The sequence below is a fragment of the Sphaerodactylus townsendi genome, linkage group LG17 (assembly GCF_021028975.2).
Source record: "Sphaerodactylus townsendi isolate TG3544 linkage group LG17, MPM_Stown_v2.3, whole genome shotgun sequence".
NCBI lineage: Eukaryota > Metazoa > Chordata > Lepidosauria > Squamata > Sphaerodactylidae > Sphaerodactylus > Sphaerodactylus townsendi.
In genome coordinates, this window is record NC_059441.1 from 12,906,845 (window position 1) to 12,926,634 (window position 19,790).

The 19,790-nt window shown below is 48.2% G+C and overlaps 1 protein-coding gene across 1 annotated transcript; it reads right to left on the reverse strand.

Annotated features, from left to right (window-relative positions):
• Positions 1-1,887: 1,887 nt before the first annotated feature.
• LOC125424529 (protein PML-like) lies at positions 1,888-18,338 on the reverse strand. The gene is given in 10 exon segments (XM_048481848.1): positions 1,888-2,733; positions 5,712-5,832; positions 6,154-6,212; positions 6,501-6,665; positions 7,684-7,774; positions 8,858-8,895; positions 10,765-10,769; positions 10,771-11,346; positions 14,825-15,303; positions 18,050-18,338. Coding segments are annotated over 10 exon segments (2,307 nt in total). The 5' UTR covers positions 18,098-18,338; the 3' UTR covers positions 1,888-2,008.
• Positions 18,339-19,790: the final 1,452 nt, after the last annotated feature.

Genomic DNA, 19,790 nt, shown 5'->3' on the forward strand with positions numbered 1-19,790 from the left:
AGCTGGGGATGTTCAGTTTGGTGAAGAGAAGGTTAAGAGGTGACGTGACAGCCATGTTTAGATACTTGAAGGGATGCCATGTTGGTGAGGGAGCAAGCTTGTTTCCTGCTGCTCCAGAGACTAGGACCAGGAGTGATGGGTTCAAGGTGAAGGGAAAGAGGTTCCACCGAAATATCAGGAAAAACCTCCTGGCAGTACGGGCTGTTTGACAGTGGAATGCACTACCTCGGAGGGTGGTGGAGTCTCCTCCTTGGGAGGTTTTTAAAGAGAGGCTGGATGAACATATGTCAGGAGTGGTTTGATTGTGTGTTCCTGCATGGCAGGGGGTTGGACTTGATGGCCCTTGAGGTCTCCCCCAACTCTATGGCTGATTCCGCATGGGCCCAAAAACAGCGGCGTGAAAACGGTGTGAAAACAGTATAAACCCTTTTACATCGGCCCCTTCCCCACACGCAAAATAATGCATTTTCAAACCACTTTCACAACTGTTTGCAAGTGGACTTTGCCATTCCGCACAGCTTCAAAGAGCACTGAAAGCAGTTTGAAAGTGCATTCTTCTGCACGTGCGGAACGAGCCATCGTTTTAAACCCTTTTACACCATTTTCACACCATTTTTCACACTGCTGTTTTGGGCCCATGCGGAATCAGCCCATGATTCTACGATGTATGCTTGGGGTTACTGGATAAAACTTGCAATTCTCCAGCATCAAGGGGTGTGTGATTTGCATTGGGGCTCAGTACCCGGGTTGGGGGGGGGGGAGTGTTAAGCCTGCTCTACTGTGCCATTTTCCTGGCATGGCCTGGCCCCAGGAAGTTGCTGTTCACTAAACCTGCATGAGTTATCTGCACATTTCCCCGGCAGAGCAAATAGTGGGCGTTTCCCCACTTACCTTTGCTGCGCGCTACTCTCAGTGCGCGGCATCTCCCCGCACGCTGAGGGGGAGCGAGAGCGGCAGCGTCGGGGCGGCTGCGTTGTCGCCGCCCCTGTAGTGGGGAGTGCCGGGGGACCCCACGCTACTTGAGGAGAGTAGCGCAGGACTTAAGGTAAGTGGGGAAAGGGCCAGTATCTCTTTTCAGGGCCATTTCAAGTCCCAATCTGAATTGGCCCCATAGATCTAAGTTACACTTTGGAATGCCCAGTGTGTATCTGTTAGGCCCCTTCCGCACATGCAGAATAATACACCTTTGCATTATTTATTTCACAATTGTTTGCAAGTGGATTTGGCTCTTCCGCACAGTGAAATCCAGCCGCAAAGTGCATTGGAAGTGGATTGAAAGTGCATTATTCTGCTTGTGCGGAAGGGGCCTTAGACAGGACCCAGGGTTGAACTGGGCATTGTGTAACAGGTATCTCCTGGTGATTTGCTTTGTTCTGCATGCAATAGGCAACCCCACAAATCGAATCAAAGTATCACCGGATAAACAACGGCAAGTGAACATACACAATATATGGCACTGATGGCAAACCTTTTCGAGGCCGAGTGCCCAAACTGCCACCCAAAACCCACTTATTTATCGCAAAGTGCCAACATGGCAATTTAACCTGAACACTGAGGTTTTAGTTTAGAAAAAACGGGTGGCTCCAAGGCATGTATTATTCGGGAGTAAGCTTGGTGGTAGTTGGTGGCTTTGCTTTGAAGCAACCGTGCAACTCTTCCAACGGGTGAATCACGACCCTAGGAGGGTTTACTCAGTAACAAGCCCCGTTGCCAGCAACCGAGCTTATTCCCAGGTAAAGGATCGCGCTTTAGTTCTTCGCATGAAAATCAGTGGGGTTTAACAGCACTTAACGGAATTACCTACACTGCTTCCCCAAAACTAAATCTTAGGTTTAATGCTAATAATCAAGCCCAGTGGCCCAAGCCAGCCTCGATGTGTGTGTGTGTGTGCGTGTGCGGGGGGAGGGGGGGAGGCACTGTGTTTGCACGTGCCCACAGAGAGGGCTCTGAGTGGCACCTCTGGCACCCGTACCATAGGTTCGCCACCACTGATATATGGGTTGCCAGATTAACTGGGTAAACATGTCCTCGATGCTTTCGCCACTGATGCCGAGCGCCGAGATGAAGACAGGCGACTTCTGAAATACGTTTGAACCCTTCTTAGCCACCGGACCATTCCGCTGCTGTTTATCGGCCTGGAATTCAAGGATTGGGCAAACTGTTCCAAACCACGTGCCGGGTCTTTTTGGTATTTTGCCAGCAGCGTGGAAAAGCTGATGTTGTTCAGTGCTAAGGTCTGCGCGGCGGAATGGCTAAGACACTTCTCATCCAGGAGGGGTTGAAGGGAAAGATAATTTTGCAAGCTGGAATAGGGGACCACCGGCCTTCTATCCATTCCTGGGTTCACCTCCAAAACTGTGCACAGTTCCTCCAGGGCCTTGGCACATTCGAGGGGTTGGTCGTTATCTAACAGCTCTTCAAAGGAATCGTGGTAGAGGCTCTTCAAGGTATAGCTGCGGCGGTTTGGAAGCTTCTCCTTAATGAGAGGCGAGGCGTCCAAGAAACCAAAAATGGCGTCTCGGAACGCCTCTCCTTTCCGGAGCGCCTCCAAGTACTTCACCAGGAGTGCCAAATTCATGGACCACAGGTTGTAGCCCACCAGGATGGGTTGATGGAGAGTCCGGAGATAGTGGAGGAAGCTCTCCAGCCCACGCTCATAACCGCCGGGATGGATTATGACGGAGAAGCACTTGGTTTCATCTTTGACCGCTACCAGGTGAAGGGCATTCTCAGCTAGAAGAAGAAGAAGAAGAGTTTGGATTTATATCCCCCCTTTCTCTCCTGCAGGAGACTCAAAGGGGCTTACAATCTCCTTGCCCTTCCCCCCTCACAACAAACACCCTGTGAGGTAAGTGGGGCTGAGAGAGCTCCGAGAAGCTGTGACTAGCCCAAGGTCACCCAGCTGGCGTGTGTGGGAGTGCCCAGGCTAATCTGAATTCCCCAGATAAGCCTCCACAGCTCAGGCGGCAGAGCGGGGAATCAAACCCGGTTCCTCCAGATTAGATACACGAGCTCTTAACCTCCTACGCCACTGCTGCTCCTACGCCTACCTCCGCTGCTGGGCAAGAAAAGGGAGAGATTGAGGTTGAGAAGAAACATTTGGACTTATACCCCACCTTTCTTTCTTGTGAGGAGACTCAAAGGGGCTTACAGACTCCTTTCCCTTCCTCTCCTCGCAACAGACGCCTTGGGAGATCGGTGGGGCTGAAGAAGAAGAGTTCTAGAGAAGAGATCCGGCGACTAGCCCGTGGTGAGCGAACCTTATGGCACTCCAGATGTTATGGACTACAATTCCCATCAACCCTTGCCAGCATGGTCAATTGGCCATGCTGGCAGGGGCTGATGGGAATTGTAGTCCATAACATCTGGAGTGCCAAAGGTTCACCACCACAGGGCTAGCCCAAGGTCACCCAGCAGGAATGCAGGCGTGTGGAAACACATCTGGTTCACCAGACGAGAGTCTGCCAATCATGTGGAGGAGCGGGGAATCGAACCCGGTTCTCTAGATTAGAGTCCACCTGCTCTTAACCGCTGGTTGTCTGAAAAGGGGCATGAAAAGCTACTTCAAATGAATCCTGTTTACCAGGGAGAGATGAGAAGATAAACAGGTTCCTGTTTGTTCATTTGTGTTTTTCTTGGTGCTGATTATATCTGTTATGTTGCTGATTCCTCCCTGATCAATTCCCACCTTCCAGTTACAGGGACAAGTTGGATGGGACGGTTGATTTTTACTGTTATATGTTACCAAGTTGCCAGCTGCCTGGAGCTTACCGATAGGGAAGGGCAGCCCATTCATCCAATAAATGAATAAAAATAAATGAATTAAATACATTTAAAGAGAGCCAGCATGGCGTAGTGGTTAAGAGTGACTCTAATCTGGAGAACTGGGTTCGATTGGGCGTCTTAGTGGATAGTTCCATGGGAATGTCAACTCAATGCATACAGCAGCTGTGAAAAAAGGCAAACTCTAAGTGCTGGGGATCATTAGGAAAAGGAATTGATATGATCGATCATATCGGTAGATGCTAATAAAACTGCAAAAGATTGTCATGCCCTTATATAAAAGACGTGGTGCGGCCGCAGACTTGGAGTCCTGTGTCCAGTCTCTGGTCACGTGCATCTCAAAAAAAGCGATATTGGAGGGAGATAGAAAAAAGTGCAGAGAAGGGCAACGCAGGATGATTGAGGGACTGGAGCACCTTCCCTATGAGGAGAGGGCTGCAGCGTTTGGGGACTCTTTAGTTTGGAGAGGAGACGTCTGAGGGGATAAGGATTGAAGCCTATAAAATTCATGGCGCATGGGGTAGAAAATGTTGACAGAGAGAAATTTTTTTATCTCTTTCTCACAAATACTCAGAAACCAGGGGCATTCATTGCTTGAACAATCGCTTTGGGAAGAATTAGGATCTAGTAGCGGAAACACTTCTTCGATGCAGCGTGATTGGTAGCGTTTGGAATAATACTGCCAGAGGATACCGTGGAGATGGCCACTCACCTGGATAGCTTTTAAAAGGGGCTTGGACAGATTGATGGAGGAGAAGTCAATCTATGGCTACCAATCTTGATCCTCTTTGATCTGAGGTGGCAAATGCCTTAACAGTACAGGTGCTCGGGAGCAGCAGCTTGGCAGAAGGCCATTGCTTTCACATCCTGCATGTGAGCTCCCAAAGGCACCTGGTGGGCCACTGCGAGTAGCAGAGAGCTGGACTAGATGGACTCTGGTCTGATCCAGCTGGCTTGTTCTTATGTTTTTATGATTCCCTACTTCTCCACATTGAGCTGAAAAGCCCTGGGCCGCCCCAAATTCTGACAGCCCGTGTGGAGGCAGGCAACGGTGCGCCACCTCTGAACATCTCTTGCCTTGAGGCTCACCCCAAGTCAGCTGTGACTGTGTGGCATTTTCTCCCCCAGTTAAATAGCTGCAAATGTCGCTGCCTAGCACTGGGGGCCCTTCCGCACATGCAGAATAATGCACTTTCAATGCACTTTGCAGCTGGATTTTACTGTGCGGAATAGCCAAATCCACTTGCAAAGAATGGCAGAAGTGGATTGAAAATGCATTATTCCGCCTGTGCGGAAGGGGCCCCAGTGCTAGGCAGCGACATGTGCGGAAGGGGCCCTGGGTTTCAGACGCTGACTGCCTCTGATTATGGAGATGCCCTTCAATAAACACATTTGGTAGTTAAGAACATAAGAACATAAGAACAAGCCAGCTGGATCAGACCAGAGTCCATCTAGTCCAGCTCTCTGCTACTCGCAGTGGCCCACCAGGTGCCTTTGGGAGCTAACATGCAGGATGTGAAAGCAATGGCTCTTCATGCGGCTGTTGCCCCGAAAGCACCTGGACTGTTAAAGGCACTTCTGCCATCTCCAGATCAAAGAGGATCAAGATTGGTAGCCATAGATCGACTTCTCACTCCATCCCAATCCTCGATTCAAGCCCCTTTAAAGCTATCCAGGTGAGTGGCCATCACCACCTCCTGTGGCAGCATATTCCAAACACCAATCACACGTTGCGTGAAGAAGTGTTTCCTTTTATTAGTCCTAATTCTTCCCCCCTGCTGAAAGTATCCTCCACGAATACAGGATAAGGGGGCAGAGAGAAGAAATCAAGGATCTTTTGGCTTTGCATTATAGGCTACAGTCTCCCTGCGTTCTCAGGTGAAACCCGGCGTCGCCTTCGAACGTGAAAACAAACCCCGCTCTCTTACTTTTTGACAGCACCTTCATGTCGAAAAACACCAGGGTTCCTTGCTCCGAGAAACGCTGAATTGGTGGGTGGAAGCCATCTTGGCTGTTCCTTGAGTTGGTGTCCTCTTGCTGGGTGGAGCCCTGTCAAGAAGAGGACAACCTCTATGAGGCCTTCCCACCTCGCCATAACAAAACGGCTTGGCCGGTAGTTAAATCAAAGCTGACTGTCAGGAGCTCAGCTAAGGGAACGAAAAGGCCTCCCGAAACTCCCCCCCCCCCCCCCCCCCTGCCGGGCCATGGCTATTACCGCGGTCCTTGTGAATAACATGCTTAAAATTAAAAGAAGAACAAGAAATAATATCTCAAAACTGATAAAAATAAAATAGGGAAACTAGGTGAAAGATAAATACATCAATGAAATAAATGCCCTGCTCACACAGTGGGAGTGCCTTCCTGCCTTACCGAAGGTTCGTCGTGGCTGCTTATATCTTCAGTGCCCCCGTTCAAACAACTGGCAGGATCTGTAAGAGGTGAAACAGAGCGTCAGAATTGGCTGGTTTGTCCCCCCCGTGGTCCCCCACTTCCTCAAACCTTGAGACATGCCAAGGTCCACGGCTAGCGGTATGGGACTGAGATCCTTGCAGGTTGAAGATGTCTAGGTAGGATGTCTTGTTGACACAACAAAGCATAAGCGGAGGTGAGAAAACGGCAGAGGATCCCCCAGATTCTTTCACACGTTTTAAAATATTTTTATTTGTTTATGTGTTTAAAACATCTCTTTCCACCTAACCGAGCTCGACGTGGCTTACCTGTACTGGATGACTCTGGGGGAGAAATGGAGAAGCAGATTTTTGGGATTGTCTCTGTATCTTTTGCATCGCTTCTCGGCCTTTTGGCTAAGGTCAAGTGTAGCGTATCTTTTGTCTTCCTTCTCTTCTCCGCTGGACAGTACCCAGAATTAGTTCCTGGTTGTTCTAGAAGAAGAAGAGTTTGGATTTATTCCCTACCTTTCTCTCCTATAAGGAGACTCAAAGGGGCTTGCAAACTCCTTTCCCTTCCTCTCCCCACAACGGACACCTTGTGGGGTAGGTGGGGCTGAGAGAGTTCAGAGAGAACTGGGACTATGCCAAGCAGGCTTCCTGCTTATATCTTCGATATAAGCTGTCGAAGGCTTTCACAGCTGGAATCACTGTGGTGCTGTGGGTTTTCTGGGATTATCTAGGAATGTACTGATCCCCCGAAGAGGCCAGCCACAGATGCAGGCAAAACGTCAGGAGAAAATGCTACTGGAACATGGCCATACAACCCGGAAAACCCACAACACTCCCAAAAAACTCTAGCTGGAGGGAAGGGGAAGGGAGGAGGGGCTGCATGCAAGGGAGGGGGAGGGAGGGGTGGGGTGGCATGCAAGGGGAGGGAGGGGCGGCATGCAAGGGAGGGGGAGGGGCAAACATGGCCCACCCACCCTAGCGGAGGGAGGGGGGGAGGGAGGGGGGAGGGGTGGGCATGCAAAGGAGGGGGAGGGGGCCCGGCATCTGGACATGGCCCACCCACCCTAGCTGGAGAGGGAGGGAGGGAGGGAGGGGGAGGGGTGGCATGCAAGGGAAGGGGAGGGAAGGGGAAGGGAGGGATGGCATGCAAGGGAGGGGAGGCAGGGGATGGAGTAAGGGGTGGCATGCAAGGGAGGGGGAAGGGCCCGGCATCTGGACATGGCCCACCCACCCTAGTGGAGGGAGGGGGAGGGGTGGCATGCAAGGGAAGGGAAGGGAAGGGAGGGAGGGAGGGATGGCATGCAAGGGAGGTGAGGCAGGGGATGGAGTAAGGGGTGGCATGCAAGGGAGGGGGAAGGAGTGGGGAAACAAACCCAGTTTACCCGATAAGAGTCCGCCGCTCAGTGGGAGGAGTGGGGAATCAAACCTGGTTCTTCAGATTAGAGTCCACCTTCTCTTAACCACTACCCCACTCTGGGTCTGGCTGATGGTTTCCACTCACCATCATTGGCTTCGATTTTAATAAACCTTGTCGGAGTTCGAGAAGTGCTTTCCACATGTTTCCTCTTCGCTGATGACTTCCCTGAAGGTTTCTACAAAATAGGAACAAACGTCTTGAAGATTTCTGTGATTGCCAATGGAGACATCGAAGATATAATGCTTGGGAAAGTTACAGGAAACTCAGGTTTGTCACAGTATGCAAGAAGGGGGGGGGGTCTGACTCCCTTGTTCATACGTTGCTTCACTATACTAAACATATCACTCAGGCTCATTCTGCACCTGCAGAATAATGCACTTTCAAACTGCTCTCAATGCTCTTTGAAGCTGTGCGGAATGGCAAAATCCACTTGCAAACAGTTGTGAAAGTGGTTTGAAAACGCATTATTTTGCGTGTGCGGAAGGGGCCTTAGATCTGATATGGTTGATTTATTTCCTGTGGAATTTGTGTCTCTCCCAGACAAAACAAAAACGATCAAGCTACTGAATAATTCCGAGACAGAAATATCGGAAGCTGTAGCCACGTCTTTATTACGGGTTTCGGATGTTTTGAAATAACGCTCTTCTTCTAATTGTAATATTTTCCAGTTTCAGTTCTTTTTGAATTTTTAATGCCTAATAAAGGTTTCTTCGTGCTTCATACCATCTCTTGTGTCTTCCCCCCTCATAGGCTGGGCTGAGTGGTTATGCAAGATATTTTTGGAGACCACTGGAGATCTGGAGAAAGTAATCTCTGGCTTGTTGTGTTTCTTCCAGATATGATGTTTGGGTATACAGAAGAAGAGGTTGGATTTATATCTCCCCCTTTCTCTCCTGCAAGGAGACGCAAAGGGGCTTACAAGCTCCTTTCCCTTCCTCTCCCCACAACAGACACCTTTTGAGGTAGGTGGGGCTGACAGAGTTTGGAGAGAATTGTGACTAGCCCAAGGTCACCCAGCTGGCATGTGTTGGAGTGCACAAACTGATTGGTTCCCCAGATAAGCTTCCACAGTTTAAGTGGCAGAGCAGGGAATCAAACCTGGTTCTCCAGATTAGAGTGGACCTGCTCTTAACCACTACCCCAGAAGTATTTGTGTACACTAGTGTGATCAAGGGCCTGGAACTTATACTGCCCAGGCCCAGCCAAGGTATCATAAAATGAATATGGCCGCCCAAGATGGATACACGGCAGGTCTTACCTGATTGGATGCTGTTGTGACTGCAGCTGGAAGAGTTTCTTAAAAAAGGAATAAAAATAACAGAATTAGACAGTAGGTCACTGGGAGGGAAATTGATTCGTTCCCACTTAAGGTAATTTTGTTTTACAGCTTCCAACTATTAAAAGCATTCCACTGGACCCTGTAACCCTTTGCCGTCCACACAGCCTTAAAACCTAACTCTGTTTCCTAGCCAGAAATAATTCAACCTCGAGTGTCATTTTCACGCAACAAGATTCTTGGTTTTTGTTTGCAAAAAATGTCTCTCGACAGGTTTGTAAAGTGGAATATGAATCACATCCTTCCTTTGTAGTCAACGGAAGTTCGGGATATATTTTTCCCTAGAAAAAAAAACGTGTCAAAGGTTTGTAGGTTCAGGTAAATGCAGCCCAGAGGCATTTATGGGAGTTTGGTTTGTAGATTATGTAGCAGATAAACACAAAGTCATTCAGTGTTCATGTAACCCCCATGCTCAGAATGGGTTGTCCCAGAAAGGGGTGGAGACTCAAAGCAGCAAGAGGCTGCAGACCTCATGTAGTTTGGAGGAGACAAGGCTACCAGAATCGGGACCTTGATTAGTAGTTAGGGAACCTGTGTTTCTCCAGATGTTCAGGAACTACAATTCCCATCAGCCCCTACCAGCATGGCCAATTGGCCATGCTGACAGAGGCTGATGGGAATTGTAGTTCCTGAACATCTGGAGAGCCGCAGGTTCCCTACCCCTGGTATAAGCCCTTAACACCTTGTTAAGGTAACTGCAATGTTGTTGGGAACTACTGGGAAGGTAGTTGTTTAATTTTGCTATGTTGTAAATATTGGAGTTTATTGTTTCAGGGTTTTTTTAATTTGTAATGGGTGAGAGTTCTCCTGGAAACCTTCATCATGTTGAATCCTGTTCATCAAGCCCTTGGAGTCTTCAGGAGCCAACCTACTTGCAAAGAAGAATTGGACTTGGCAGTATCAGTAGACTGTAAATATAAGGACTTGAAAATGCAACCTGAACAGGACCTTGAAGTGTGATGTTAATTGTTGATGTTATATGTTAAGAAAGTAAACCATTTTGTTTTTAAAATTTGTTGTTGCAAACTCATTCCAAGTTCTGCCCCACAGAACCCACAGATAGAGGTTACATTTACTGATCACTTGACAGTTTTACAGTATTTTTGACATTAAGCTGATTACATCTTTTCCCGTTTTCCTCGTTTGTGGTTATTTATCAGATTCATGTTCGGGCAGTTATGACTTATTGGGCGACGGTTTCTTTTATTTGTAGAGCTATTACTTACCATCATTGTTTCTTTGCTTGGGTGAACCCTACTCTACCGTAATGTCTCGCCTTCCAATCACTTTCTTGAACTCCCATGCCAGATGTTACTTGTTCCAAAAAGTTAAGGGACAGCCACAACACATGTAGTCGTCCCCTCTCCACCCTAGCACGGTGTAGTGGTTAAGAGCAGGTGCACTCTAATCTGGAGAACCGGGTTTGATTCTGCCACTTGAGCTTCAGAGGCATATCTTGGGAACCAGATTGGCTTGTGCACTCCAACACATGCCAGCTGGGTGACCTTGGGCTAGTCCCAGTTCTTCGGAGCTCTCTCAGGCCCACCTACCTCACAGGGTCTTTGTTGTGGTGGGGGTGGGGGGAGAAGGGAGAAGGGAGAGGAGATTGTAAGAGAAAGGGGGGGGGATATAAATCCAAGTTCTTCTTCTTCAATTTAGATGAGGGCAATGGTGCAGAAGGGTTAATCATCATTATTTATTATTAGATAAATAATCTAATAATAAATAAATATCACTGCTCCCCTGATCTAACAAACAGGCAAGGATCCCTTCTCTCATCCCCACCCAATTCCAGCCCCCCCGGCTACATCCCCGTGAAAGGACCTTACCGTTCTCTGTCATCACTCTTTCGTAGAAAGTCTGCGTAGCCGGACCTCGACCCTCGCAAAGTTTCCTTCCTCTCAGCTTCCTGCTCCCACGGGTAATGCCGCCTGGCCAGCTCCTCTAGGGACTTCCAAACGAAAGGATACATGTCCAGCACCTCCTGGTCAGAGGCGTAGAGTCGCATCGTGTCCACCAGCTGCCTGCCGGATGCCAACCTTTGGCCCACGCGCTCCCCATTCTGCAGCGTCTCCTCCACCTCCTGGACTTTGCGACGGTGCTCGTCTTCCACGGCGGCCAAGAACATCTCTCCTTTCTTCTCCACCAGCTGTACCATCTCAGTCACCCTCTGCCGGATCTGCTCTCTGGTTTTGTCCTTCTCTTCCACCATGCGGTCGACTTTGTCCCGAAGTTCGCCGCAGGACGTTTCGAAGGCGGTCTCCATCTCCCCCAGATTCGAACTCATGCTCAGCATCTCCCGCTGCCGGCGCTGGATTTCTTCTTGGATGTGGCAGTGGTGACTGCTATGCCCGTAGTCCAGCAACGCGCACGTGCAGCACAGGGGACGCTGGCAGACTTTGCAGTAGATGCTGTGAACCAAATTCGGGCCAGAGGTTTGTTATTGCTGGTTGCAGCCTTCATGGCGTGCCCTGAAACATCTGAGCCACTGCAGGGGACGGCAGTCAACTTTCAGAAGGCTCTGGGGTTCATTTCTCAAAGCCTGCCCCTTATTCTAGGACAGTGGTGGCGAACCTATGGCATGGGTGCCAGAGGTGGCACTCAGAGCCCTTTTGGTGGGCACGCGCAAACAGAGTGCCCCCCCCCACACACACACATCTAGGCTGGCCTGGGCCGCTGGGCTTGATTATTAGCATTAAACCTAAGACCAAGTTTTGGGGAAGCAGTGTAGGGAACCCTGTTAAGGGGGGATATAAATCCAAACTACTCCTCCTCCTCCTCCTCCTCCTCCTCCTCCTCCTCTTCTTCTTCTTCTTCTTCTTCTTCTTCTTCTTCTTCTTCTTCAGCGCTGTTAAACCCCACTGATTTTCATGCGAAGAACTAAAGCGTGATCCTTTACCCGGGAGTAAGCTCGGCTGCTGGCAATGGGGCTTGCTTCTGAGTAAACCCTCCTAGGGTCGTGATTCACCCGTTGGAAGAGATGCACGGTTGCTTCAAAGAAAGCCACCGACTACCACCAAGCTTACTCCCGAGTAACGCACGCCTCGGAGCCAACCGTTTTTTCTAAACTAAAACCTCAGTATTCAGGTTAAATTGCCGTGTTGGCACTTTGCGATAAATAAGTGGGTTTTGGGTTGCAGTCTGGGCACTCGGTCTCAAAAAGGTTCGCCATCACTGTTCTAGGAAATGGTCTACCCAGAGGTGGGATCCAGCAGGTTCTCACCAGTTCCCAAGAGTAAGTTACTAATTATTTGTGTGTGCTGAGAGGGGGTTACTAATTGGGTCTGCTTTTCTGTTAGAAATTCCATTAGGTCCAAAAATCATAAAGTCCTGTTGTTTCCTATGTGGCTGGTTAGAGAAGGTAGAAAACGGGACGATTCTCCCTGTTGGGCTGTTTTAAAAACATGTTTTAGAAATAGGGTAAAGTTCCTTGTTTAAGGAAAGTCTCCTTTTGATTTCTAGAAACAAAATTAAGTATTTGAAAGTATTAAGTATTTGACAGGCAGTCAATTAGAGGAGAAGTAGTTGTTTCTGTTGGCAGCAGACGATAGGACTTGCTATAATGAGTTTAAATTATGGACAAAAAGATACCAGCTGGAAATTAGGAACTTTTTTTTACAGTAAGAGTTTTTTACAGTAACAGAGAAATTATTAATGCCCCGCCCCCGGAATGCCCGGCCCCACCCCCGTTGTGCCCCGCCCAGCCCCATTGGCGCTACACCACTGTTTGAATCCCACCACCATGGGAACCTGTTACTAAAATTTTTGGATCCCACCACTGGGTCTACCCAAGCTGCATTTTTAAAGCTGTCAACCTTCCTAAAGCCGTGACCCTTTAATACAGCTCCTCATGTTGTGGTGACCCCCAACCCTAACATTTATCCATTTTACAGATGGAGAACACTGATGCAGAGAGTCTTAGGCGACCCCTGTGAAAGGGCTGTTCGACCCCCAAAGGGGTCCTGACCCACAGGTTGAGAACCACGTTAGCACTAAGGGAAAGGTTTTCTGCACATGTCAAGAAAGACTCTTGCTTTACAGACAAGGGTGACTGAAGCTTGGCTTTCAAAACAGTTTCAGTGTATGGGACTTAAACAGTCCTGTTTTTTTTTAGCTTTCTGGTTGGCTCTCTACCCCCCTTGTTATGCCACGAGAAGATCACCTGTCTGCAAATGGCTGCTAGAATGTAACAACATTACAACACACATTCCTCTCCAGGAACGTATGGATGCAGCCGGGGTTTGGTCAGGGTGTGGATTGGAAACCTAGGTCCACACCCTAAGGAAGAAAGGTGAGCTATACCCAAGTATATTGTCAAAGGCTTTCACGGCCGGAATCACTAGTGTGTTGTGGGTTTTCTGGGTTGTATGGCCGTGTTCCAGTAGCATTTTCTCCCGACGATTTGCCTGCATCTGTGGCTGGCATCTTCAGAGGATCCTCTGAAGATGCTGTAGGCGCAGAAGGCATAAGAGGCATATACTCTGAAAAAGCAAAGGTTTTCTTTTTTGCCCCCCCATTACTTTCTTTCTGTAATGGGTAGTTGGCAACCATGATGCAGCTGAACAAAGAAAAATGCAAGCTTGAAAATCTATCCTTTTTCTGTTACTAGGCAAGCTTGACAGCCCAGCAGAATGCCCCTTGTTCAGAGTTATACAGAATGTGCAAATTCAACTGCTTTTAAGGTCTTACTGCTCCCAGACAGATACCTTGGATTTGCCCTTCTTCTAGTGACAGAAGAGAGAAACATGAAAATGTTTAGGCTCTTTGTCTAAGGGAGAAGGGCAACAAAAGACAACATAGATTAGAAAGAAACAGGGCTCTAGTTCATCTTGCGTCAAAGAACCAGGTGCTGACATCTCCCAATAAGGGTCTTGGACAACTCCAAATGTTTTGGGGAAAGGGAAAATCTCCACCTTTCTTTTATGATTGATTGATGATGATGAACTTTGGGGTGTATTCTTTTTACTGCTATTCTGATGTAACCTACAAAAGTAAGAACACACTGTCATGTTGCGTGGTTCCCCTGATGCTGTCTTGCCCGTCTGTTGGCGTGAATAAAATATTTATCTGATTTTATTCCTTTGTTGGCTTAAGCTTTCTGGCTTAAATATTTTGAACCCTGCTGTAACAATGCCAGCCACAGATGCAGGTGAAACGTCGGGAGAAAATGCTACTGGAACATGGCCATACAACCCGGAAAACCCACAACACCCTATATCTAAATAGTTAACACCCTACCTTAGAGAAAATGCTACTGGAACACGGCCATACAACCCGGAAAACCCACAACACCCTATATCTAAATAGTTAACACCCTACCTTAGAGAAAATGCTACCGGAACACGGCCAGACAACCCGGAAAACCCACAACACCCTATATCTAAATAGTTAACACCCTACCTTAGAGAAAATGCTACCGGAACACGGCCAGACAACCCGGAAAACCCACAACACCCTATATCTAAATAGTTAACACCCTACCTTAGAGAAAATGCTACCGGAACACGGCCAGACAACCCGGAAAACCCACAAATAATCCCTATATCTAAATAGTTAACACCCTACCTTAGAGAAAATGCTACTGGAACACGGCCAGACAACCCGGAAAACCCACAACACCCTATATCTAAATAGTTAACACCCTACCTTAGAGAAAATGCTACTGGAACATGGCCATACAACCCGGAAAACCCACAACACCCTATATCTAAATAGTTAACACCCTACCTTAGAGAAAATGCTACCGGAACACGGCCAGACAACCCGGAAAACCCACAACACCCAATATCTAAATAGTTAACACCCTACCTTAGAGAAAATGCTACTGGAACACGGCCAGACAACCCGGAAAACCCACAACACCCTATATTTAAATAGTTAACACCCTACCTTAGACGTTCCAATCTGTGCTCTTTGGTAGAGCAGGACATGATGGAAGCATTCTTGGATTCGCTGAGGAATTCCTTGCTGGAACTGGCGCGGAGATCTTCCATGGCCCTCGCCTCGTGGCTTTGCTTCTTGAGATATCTCTGGTGGTTCGCAAAACACGCAGAGCACAGGAATTCCTCGCAGTCGAAGCACCAGTGCGTTCCCTCTTTCCCACAGTTGTCGCAAGCCAACTCTTGGCCCCTCGAAATCTTCCGGAAAACGCCAAGCTTGGTTCGGAGGTCGGCAAAGAACGAGTTGGGCCGAACGAAGGTTGTGTTTGTTTGGGAGTGCGGAGCCTGGCATACGGGGCAGCGATTCCCAAGTGTGGTTTCTTGAAGGCACTCAGCGCATAGGTTGTGAAGGCAGGACAGGAGATTGGGGCGCTCTGCTTCCTGGTGGCAATTTTGGCACAGCAGGAACTTGAATTCTTCATCCACATCCTGGAAGGAAAACAGGACAAGATACAAATGTCTACGTTGCAGCTACTAATACGTGAGGGAGAAGCTGTAGGACAGGATTGTGGCTTGCGGTTTTGTCCGGCCAGCCTGAACCCGTCAGATTTTGGAAGTTCCGATTCCAATTTCCAAAACCTTTGGCGGCAGAAGAAAAACAACGAATTGCAGGAATCTATAAAATGACATAAGATAAAATTTGTATTTGAAACAACCTTAGGAGCAGCAGTGGCGTAGGAGGTTAAGAGCTCGTGTATCTAATCTGGAGGAACCGGGTTTGATTCCCAGCTCTGCTGCCTGAGCTGTGGAGGCTTCTCTGGGGAATTCAGATTAGCCTGTGCACTCCCACATACGCCCGCTGGGTGACCTTGGGCTAGTCACAGCTTCTCGGAGCTCTCTCAGCCCCACCTACCTCACAGGGTGTTTGTTGTGAGGGGGGAAGGGCAAGGAGATTGTAAGCCCCTTTGAGTCTCCTGCAGGAGAGAACAGGGGGGATATAAATCCAAACTCTTCTTCTTCTTCTTCTTCTTCTTCTTCTTCTTCTTCTTCTTCTTCTTCTTCTTCTTCTTCTTCTTCTTCTTCTTCTTCTTCTTCTTCTTCTTCTTCTTCTTCTTCTTCTTCTTCTTCTTCTTCTTCTTCTTCTTCTTAATTCAATCTTCCACTAAAATATAACATTTTCCTACTGCGTTAAAACTAAAGAGTCTGTAACCGAAGGCTCTGGGCTGTTATTTGGTTTGAGCCTGGAGATTTTCAAAGCTCCCATGAAGAACTTGGCCACGTTGGTTTCGGAAGTTAAACAGGGTCGGCTCTGGTTTGTACTTGGATGGGAGACCATCGAAGAATACCGGGGTCACTATGCGGGCAATGTTCATCTCTTTGTTCGTCTTGAAAACCTTGAAAACCTTACAGGGTCGTCGTAGGCCGTTACGGACATTGCAGGGCTGTTGTGAGGATAAGACTGAGGAGGGGAAAATGGTGTAAGCCACTTAGTATCTCCACTGGAGAGAAAGGTGGGGCATGAAGGAAATAAAATAAATGACAAACAGACCAGGATCAGTTAATAACAATGAAGGGAGGAGGAATGACTCACTGGAGAAATGCCTAGCTGGCGTGAGTCCCGTTTCTCCTGCCAGCATGACAATAAAGCTTTATTTCCTGCAACAATCTGGTGGTCTTCTTGTATGGTCCACATATCTGCGTACGTAGGAGCAGCAGTGGCGTAGGAGGTTAAGAGCTCGTGTATCTAATCTGGAGGAACCGGGTTTGATTCCCAGCTCTGCCGCCTGAGCTGTGGAGGCTTATCTGGGGAATTCAGATTAGCCTGTACACTCCCACACACGCCAGCTGGGTGACCTTGGGCTGGTCACAGCTTCTCGGAGCTCTCTCAGCCCCACCTACCTCACAGGGTGTTTGTTGTGAGGGGGGAAGGGCAAGGAGATTGTAAGCCCCTTTGAGTCTCCTGCAGGAGAGAAAGGGGGATATAAATCCAAACTCTTCTTCTTCTTCTTCTACGTGACAGTCTTCCTCAACACTTACGGGTTCCTAGCAAGCAAAGGCTACAGAAACCAACAGCTGATTATCAATTAGTTCTTATCTATGATACACATTTGGATGGGATTCTGAGGGACCCCCAAACGTCCCGTATGGAAGCTGGTATCCCTGCCTCTTTGCCCCATCACTTCCCTGCCCTGCTCCCCACAAGCAGAAATATAGCTCCCCAGGTTTTTTAAAAAAATCTCCCTTCCCTTTCTTCACTGCTTTTCTCGTTGCAGGGAGATGGCCTGTTTTTTAAAAGGGAATCTTTCAACAAATAAAACCCCGACTCTGCCTTCATTCTGGCAGGGGTGCGAACTCCGCCACAGGGTTCGCAGGTTCGATCCTCGCCTTCCCTCGGGTGTGAGCAGACGCACCCCGCTTGCAAGAAGCCCGTGGACATCAACAAGCCCGTGGATCTCCTGGAACACCCAAAACAACTCTGCTAGAGCAGTGATGGCGAACCTTTTCGAGACCGAGTGCCCAAACTGCAACCCAAAACCCACATATTTATCACAAAGTGCCAACATGGCAATTTAACCTGAATACGGCGGTTTTAGTATAGAAAAAATGGTTGGCTCCAAGGCGCACGTTACTCAGGAGTAAGCTTGGTGGTAGTCGGTGGTAGCAACTGTGCAACACTTTGAACAGGTGAATCACGACCCTAGGAGGGTTTACTCAGAAGCAAGCCCCATTGCCAGCAACCGAGCTTACTCCCAGGTAAAGGATCATGCTTTAGTTCTTCCCATGAAAATCAGTAGGGTTTAATAGCGCTTAACAGGGTTACCTACATTGCTTCCCCAAAACTAGGTCTTAGGTTTAATGCTAATAATCTCCCTGAAACAATGACACTATTATCACATGACAAACTCTGTGCACGCGTGCCCACAGAGAGGGCTCTGAGAGCCACCTCTGGCACCCGTGCCATAGGTTCGCCACCACTGTCCTAGAGGGACCCACGGCCTGATCCTTGATTGGCACTGGATTGGCAAGCCCTTGAGCTGGGGCATACAAACAGTCACACCACTCTGCACCTAAAAGCTAAAGGATGAAAACATCTTGTAAATTCATAACTTCTTCTATGACTGTTATCTAATAGTGCAGCTGTTCCCATAATCGCCCCTGGGCTCTCCGATGCAAACTTCCCTTCAACCTAGATCTAACCCTCCCTCTGACCCCCTTGGGTTTGTTAGCGGCTCACCGAGTTCTCTGGTGGCACTGAGCTCGATCCAGAAACATCTTGAGCCATGGTTTCTTGGTCACCGGTCGCCTTTTTTTTTTTGCTTCTCTTTCGTTGCTTTGGAAGAGGGTTCCTGGCAACGGGGCTCTCTGGGGCTCGGCCCTTCCCAGCTGCAATTCAAGTTTCGTTTTCTGTGAATCCAAAGAAAAACAGCCCCAGTGTGTTCCTTGCCGCCACTAAATGCCAAAACTGCCAGCTCTCCCCTTCTTTCCCTTATGACTCATTCCCCTTACATTTACAAATCCGTTCCGTCCTCTTGCTAGAGATACCAACGACTCAGTCCTAATAACCCAGAGTTCCTGTTGACTCTAAATGACTTTGTAGGTATACAAAGAGATGCTTCCTTGACAGAGAGACGCTTCGTTGACAAGAGCTAGGAAAGCAGCGTCCAGTAGAAAAGAGAGCCAGAGATCCTTTTGAGTTGCTTGCTATAAAGGTTTGCTAACTTAAAGGGTAGGGTCACAGGGAATAAAAGCAAATGAATACCGCACGGCTCTGTTACATATTTACATTACTGACTATACACTTAAGACTACATCTTGCTGGGCGAGACCAAAGAAACCAAGTGAACTTTATAACTTCAGATGGACCGCTCCCTAACATGTAAACAATGGCTATTTGGCTGACCAATGGCTAATGGATAGGTCAGCTCATTACAATAACCCCCTCCCCCACAGGGTCCTGTTTACATACAAACAGATGTTAACCCTTTCGTGACTGGTCGTGACAGACCCTTGCAAATACTGACAATGGCTTTAGAAGCCTGTTTAGGACTGCCCCTGTTAATCTGGGTTTGGGAACTGCCTAGCTCTGTTGAGGATGGCCCTCTGTTGAGGATGACATCGGGCTTGGAAGGGCAGAACTCTGTCTGGAAGGGACCTGAGGTGGGATCCAGCAGGTTCTCACCAGTTCCCGAGAGTGGGTTACTAATTATTTGTGTGTGCTGAGAGGGGGTTACTAATTGGGTCTGCTTTTCCCACTAGGTCCAAAAATCACGAAGACCTGTTGTTTCCTATCTGGCTGGTTAGTGAAGGTAGAAAACGGGATAATTCTCCCTGTTGGGCTGTTTTAAAAACATGTTTTAGTAATATGGTAAAGTTCCTTGTTTAAGGAAAGTATCCTTCTTTTGATTTCTAGAAGCAAAATTAAGTATTTGAAAGTATTAAATATTTGACAGGCCGTCAATTAGAGGAGAAGTAGTTGTTTCTGTTGGCAGTAGACGATAGGACTTGCTATAATGAGTTTAAATTATGGACAGAAAGATACCAGCTGGAAATTAGGAACTTTTTTTTACAGTAAGAGTTTTTACAGTAACAGGGAAATTAATAATGCCCCGCCCCGGAACTCCCGGCCACGCCCCCATTGTGCCCCGCCCAGCCCCATGGGCGCTACGCCACTGTTTGAATCCCACCACCATGGGAACCTGTTACTAAAATTTTTGGATCCCACCACTGGACCTGAGTTCATTACCTGGATCTCCACTCAAGGATTGTTAAAACAAGGGCTGAGAAAGAACTTTCCCTGTCGAATTTGGCAGAGAAACCACCCGAGGAAGATGGGCCAAAAGTCTGACTAGGATCCGAGAGAGCCGGGTTCGAATCCTGTGGACGCTTCCATTAGTCACATGCTCCCAGCTGAACCTACTTTGCACTGTTGCTGCAAGGAGCAGAGAAGAACGACACACTTCACTGCGGAGAAAGGC